This window comes from Polypterus senegalus, chromosome 3 (assembly GCF_016835505.1).
Source record: "Polypterus senegalus isolate Bchr_013 chromosome 3, ASM1683550v1, whole genome shotgun sequence".
NCBI lineage: Eukaryota > Metazoa > Chordata > Cladistia > Polypteriformes > Polypteridae > Polypterus > Polypterus senegalus.
Window position 1 is genome coordinate 160,758,795 of NC_053156.1, and position 6,000 is coordinate 160,764,794.

Below are 6,000 nucleotides of genomic sequence, written 5' to 3' on the forward strand. Positions count from 1 at the left end.
AAAATGGTTTACCTACTACCTGAAACAAAGAAGCTTCTCTGTCAGAATAGGTAACTGTTCCTCATCCTCCACTGCCAATAAATGTGGCATTCCCCAAGGTTTGAGTTAAGGGCCTCTTTTATTCTCACTATACATGCTTGGCTCTATCACCAAAAAAAAAACATTTTTTGTATCATTGTTATGCTAATGACATACAGTTTTACCTACCAGTTATAGTTGATAGCACCTTCTATTTGAAGAACCTTTTCAATTGCTTAAATGATATTAAATACTGAATGGCAAGGAACCTCCTTCAACTAAATGAAAACAAAACTGCAGTCATTATATTTGGCCCCCCAAACTCTTAGCAGCGTGCTTGGTCCACTGTTCGTAAATTTGCATAATGAGGTTAAAAACCTTGGTGTGTTTTTGGTTGCTTCATTGAATTTTAATAAACAAGTCAGCAGTGTTGTAAAGGGCAGCTTTTATCATCTCAGAACTATAGCCAAGTTAAAGACAATTTTATTTCATGGGAACCTGAAAATAGTTATGTATTTATCACCTCTCGGCTTGACTACTGTAATTCCCTGTATATGGGGCTGCCCCATTCCATACTTTCTAGAGTTCAAATAATACAGAATGCAGCTGCTAGACTTTTAACTGCAGCAAAGAAAAGACGACGTATCACTCCTGTTCTAGCTCATTTGCACTTGTTGCCTGTGAAATAGAGTTGATTTTAAAATGTTGCTACTTGTTTTTTAAAGCACTTAATAAATTTCAAATCTGCTATTTCTATATTCAGCCTCCCGGTCACTTAGGTCATCCTCACAACAGCTCCTCTCAGTTCCTCACTCTCGTCTCAAAACCAAAGGCAACTGAAGTTTCTCTGTAGCTGCCTTCAGACTTTGGAATAGTCTCTTGTCCAACTTTAAGTCCCGCTGTTCTATTGATGAGTTTAAATCTAAATTAAAGACCCAACTTTTTCATTTTGAGGTTCTCCTAGGGTTTTTGTCAAGTCCACTAATATGTTACTTTTAAACTCATCTTAATAATTTTTACCCTCTTCTTCTTAATCTGTTGTTTATTGTATTACATTTACATTAATTTTATTTTCTTACTTCTTGTATGTAAATTTTCAGGTTATTTTATTGTATATTCTACTATGTTGTTTTATTTATAAATGTTATAATGTATGTAGTATTTGTTATTTAATTGTATTTAACTGGAAAGGAGTTAGGGTCAACTCCTGTAGTTTTTAAATGAGCATATAAATAAATTACTTGACTTGGAGCTGTGAAACAAGTCATCATGTAACAAGTATATAGAAAACCATGTTAGCTGCACTCATCATACTGATGGACATCAGCTGCACTTAAAAAAATGTAAATTTCATCGATTTTTTTTTATATGCATTTTCAAGGCATTCATTTTCACACCTAAAAATAATTGAAAACCACAGGCTTCAAGAGGACATGATTATACTAAATAAAATGAAAGAAACAAGAAAGAATTTAATGTTTATTTTATATGACGATAAAGAAAAATATAAATATCCTCTTTTATCTAAATCCTCTTTAGCTAAACAAACAGACATAATGTGCAAACAAATGAAATATTGTCACAGTACTTATTAAGGCTGTGGCATGCTGATCATCCCTATGATGTTGTCCCAGGTGTTAATGGCTGCCAAACTTCATACTTTGTGTTATAAAGAGAAATTCTTTGGAAAACAAAAAGATATGATTATATTTTTCAGCTCTATGCCATTCTGCCAAAGAGCCATATCTCTTTTGGCAGAGAAAACAATGATAACTCCAAGGTCAACTATGCACAAAAATGAACTCATTTGAAGTGAACTACTGTTTGGAAGGCTTTTGTGTAGTCAAATAACAGCACTGATATTGTCTTGTGTCTATGTATGATCCAATAATATAATAAAAGTCTACATTTACCATTTTTTTGTTTTATTTCAGCAGCAACATTGGAGTATTTTCCTGTGGACCCAAATCACTTTCTCGCACTCTGAGCAAATTATGCAACTGTTTTTCTTCTGCTGATCCCAGACGAGTTCACTTCCACTACAACAAGGAAAGATTTTAGGTAACACACTGCTTATTCCCGCAATGTGAGGAGAAGTGACATACTGCTTACTAAGAAATATAGTCCTTAAATTTTGTGTTGTTTAACTCCCTCAACATCTTAATGTCAAATTTGACGAATTTCTGTATTTGAAATCGGTAAAGAACATTTTTTCCGTTCTGAGTGACACTTTGTGACTTTTCATAGATTTCTCCAAAGTAATGAAAAGTAAAATCAAGTTAAATATCCCATACTTTTTAGCTGGTCATGTCTTCTGGGTCAGTTTTGACCAACCATTGACTATAATGCTGAATTTAGAAAAGTCTGGTTGTTCACCTCCCATAAAAACCCATCATTTCAGCTCAGAAATGTAAATGCTTTTAGTAAAGTGATCCAAATTTATGCAAAGCAAAAATGTTTCTAAATGTCATATATTTTGCACAATTACTACTCATGTTAAACACTTCCATATCCTTTGGGCCAGTTTTGGTCCACCATTGGCATTATTGGATTTTCCACTTCATTTAGGGTGCTTTTTTGTTCACCATAAAAATGTCCTAAATGTCAGCTTTTCAGCTCTGGAATATGAAGGCTTTTAGCATAATGCCATAACTTTACAAAAGTAAAAATGTTTGCAGAGAAGTATCCAGATATCACATTTTGTGCAGCTACTACACATTTTGAACCCAGCCATGTCCTTCGGGTTAATTTTTACCTGCCACTAACCTTTTACAGAAGTTTTTGCTTTCTCACAACTCATAAAGATATCCTAAAAGCAATATTTTCAGCTCATACATGTAGAGGCCTTTAGCAAAATGCCCTAAATTTACAGAAAGCAAAACAAGTTTCCAGATGTCACAGCTACTACATATTTTTTTAGAGTTGTGCCATGTTCTTTGGGTCAGTTTTGACCCACTATTGACTTTCATGGATTTAATGTACTTTGTGGTAAAAGGTTGAATAATCTGCACTACAGGTTAATATGGTGAGTCAATATAAATTAGTTTTATGGTGAAAAAAAATTGATGTCTGGGGGAACCATAAAGTCAGTGTCAGAATATAGTCAAAAAAGACCTGGAAAGCACAGCATTGAGTCAGCTCTTGAGGACGCTGTCAGGGTAAAGTAACGTATTGCTTATTTCCAGCAAAAGTGCTCCTTTCTCCCTTTCCTCTCTTCTCTGAAAGTAGATAAACCGTGAAACACAAAAAAAGTTGTGTATACTAAGTTTTTTTAGGTATTTTTTATGTTTTTATGCCCACATTATTCACCATTTTTAATGATATTTCTTAATGGAGACAAAGATAAACATACCTTTCCCAAAAAGAATTTTCTGTCTCACAGCATATCAAAATGCATTGCAAAAATGCAAGATATGTATGTCATGAACTAGGAGTCCGAAAGTTCCAAAAACACTTCCAAATAAGCCCGCTAGAGGTACGTATACTGCCAAATTACAACTAGATACAGTGGAATATTGAATCTTTACAAACATAAAAAGGTTTATTTCCACTTACATGCTTGTAACAAGAATGAAGCTCCATAGAGCACAAAAGACAAAATGGAGTTGCCTAAATCAAAATGTACTCCATTCAAATAAGGCCCAAATACAGAAATCCATAACAAGATCAAAAAACAGAGCAATAGGGTACAGAAATCCAATAAATCAAAGAAACACAAAAAAACAACTCCCGTGAGAGATCCTCTAGTTTTATAGGGTGGAAGCCCTGGCAGTGATTGGCAGGTGGCACTGCCTCTTGGGTGCCCAGCCACAAAACATATGGAACATAACACAGGCATCTTGCATACATAGAAAAAATGAATGAATGAATAAATAAATAAATAAAGGAAGATGCACATAATCAACATAAAAATAATAAAAAATGAATAAAAGAGACATCAAATACAAACTTTAACCCCAGATTGGCGAGGAATCTGGCGCAGTCCCTGGCCGAGACATGACAATGTGCTTATACACATTTATATTTGCTCTTCCATTCTCATATACAGAAAAGAGTCATTTACTTTTTTGTTAATTAATTTTTATTTCTATCGTGTTGTTTGATTTTTGTAAGCATTTCTCTATAGAGTAACTGCAAATTGTTATTGCTTGCATAGCTTGAGAATTCAATTTATGTTTCAATTGCTGTAGGAGAAGACATTTGGGAGGGTTAAAAAGAAGCATGCATAAAACATTTGTTAAAGTAGGGCAAGTGATTATAATCATTCCTATAGGTACAGTACATGAAATTATTATGTATTATGTAGTTACATTTTCATATGTTTTATAAATGTATGTAAAGTATATACTATAAAAGATTAATGTGCAGTAGTAAATGTTCAATAGGGAAGATGTGGTTATAAACCCCATAACACAGTTGTGTATCAATATGTGGTAGAGAAAGGGCATATAGAAATTGGGGATCTAGAAAACAGCTCTTTAATGGCCAATCTTTTGAGAGAAAATACATGGGGAAAAAAAATCACAGATTCTACCAACACCAATGTGAAATCCTCCATGGTTGGTTCAGTAATAATGGTATTTTCCTCCTGAGGGGAGCTTTTAAACAACAGGACTAGAAGAGGTGGGAACAAAGACGGAGGTCACAGCTTCTTTTCCTTTCGCCAGGATCACTGCCTTCAAGTCTGAGGGAAAATGAAGAAAACATGTAAGAGACTGAGTTCATCCGTGCACCTGTCAGATTGGTACCTGTAAAAGGCACACTACACCCATATGCTTGACAATATGTAGTATGGTGTAGCGATGACATTTCAGGACCTCTGAGTGGAAGATATAGTGAAGTTTGTTGTGATGATTGTATTATACAGTTGATTACTTTCTTTGTCCTTTGTTGACTTGGAAATTTGGTCTGATTGAGCAACATGTAAGAGTATATATAAATAAACATTTTTACACAAACATGCTACGGAGCCAGTTTATTTTTTAAGATATTGTTATCCAGAATCTATAAACCAGACTTCATGTGACAGCATTCCACTTTTCTGTTGACAATTTTGAAACAGTTATGTTTTTTATTTTGTCCTGAATTTATGAAGTTTAAAAAATGAATGGGATGGTAGACAATTTAACTGTTACTCCCTTCTCTCTAGAACTGTGAAATATTTTCATACCATAGGTGCTTTGCAACAGTAACAATAATGATATTAACAGATTCAGGGTGGGTATCAACAACAGTCAACATCACACTTTGAGAAAAGTTGAGTAGCATGTATTATTTAGTTTTAATAACTAAATGAGAGCAAAGAACATGCAATAAACAGAACCATGCATGCTTCAATCACTCATTTTCCTTACAACATGATAACAAATACAGACTGTAGATTCTGTCGATTTTAGCCATATTCTTGATGACTCAGCTTCAGCACTGTCAGCTGAGGATTTTTTTTACACCAAATTTTATTAAAGGGTAAGCAAGCAAGTGTACAAAAGAGAATTGTGTCATAACAGTACATAGTCAAATATTAATTATGATAGTAATGTGAAGTTATAGCAATGAAATTATGTCTATGGTAGCTGTGCTACCCATCTAAGATTGGTTGAAATCTAAGTAATCACCGCAGACCTCAGCATATTCAGCATTAATGTTTGAAGTGCACCATTTGTTAGAATGTGTTTTGTAATGCATGTAGTAGTATAATGCATTGCATTTTTCATTCCAATAGATGGCACATAACCACTGCTTTTACAAATCCCACAAAAGAGTCATAGCAAACGGATGGACACACAGATACACAGACACTTATCTTTTTATTAAGGTGGATTATCAATTGATGTTACCTAAAATATTATTTAATTAAATGGAAAAGTCAAAACATAGATTTTATATAGATCAATAATATTCAAAACTAAGCAGAGGAAACTCTTCTAAAAAATCCTGCTAACAGGAATGTTGGAAAAAAAGAGTTAAACAGGACAAATTAGT

General features: G+C 33.8%; 1 protein-coding gene across 1 annotated transcript in view; it reads left to right on the plus strand.

Moving 5' to 3' along the window:
• LOC120525661 (NADPH oxidase 3-like) overlaps nucleotides 1-4,780 on the plus strand; it is a 63,702-nt gene extending 58,922 nt beyond the window's left edge. The window contains exons 13-14 of the mRNA XM_039748147.1: nucleotides 1,953-2,079; nucleotides 4,686-4,780. Coding sequence (XP_039604081.1) covers nucleotides 1,953-2,079 — 127 coding nt within the window. The 3' untranslated portion in view covers nucleotides 4,686-4,780. The remainder of the gene's footprint in view (nucleotides 1-1,952; nucleotides 2,080-4,685) is intronic.
• Nucleotides 4,781-6,000: the final 1,220 nt, after the last annotated feature.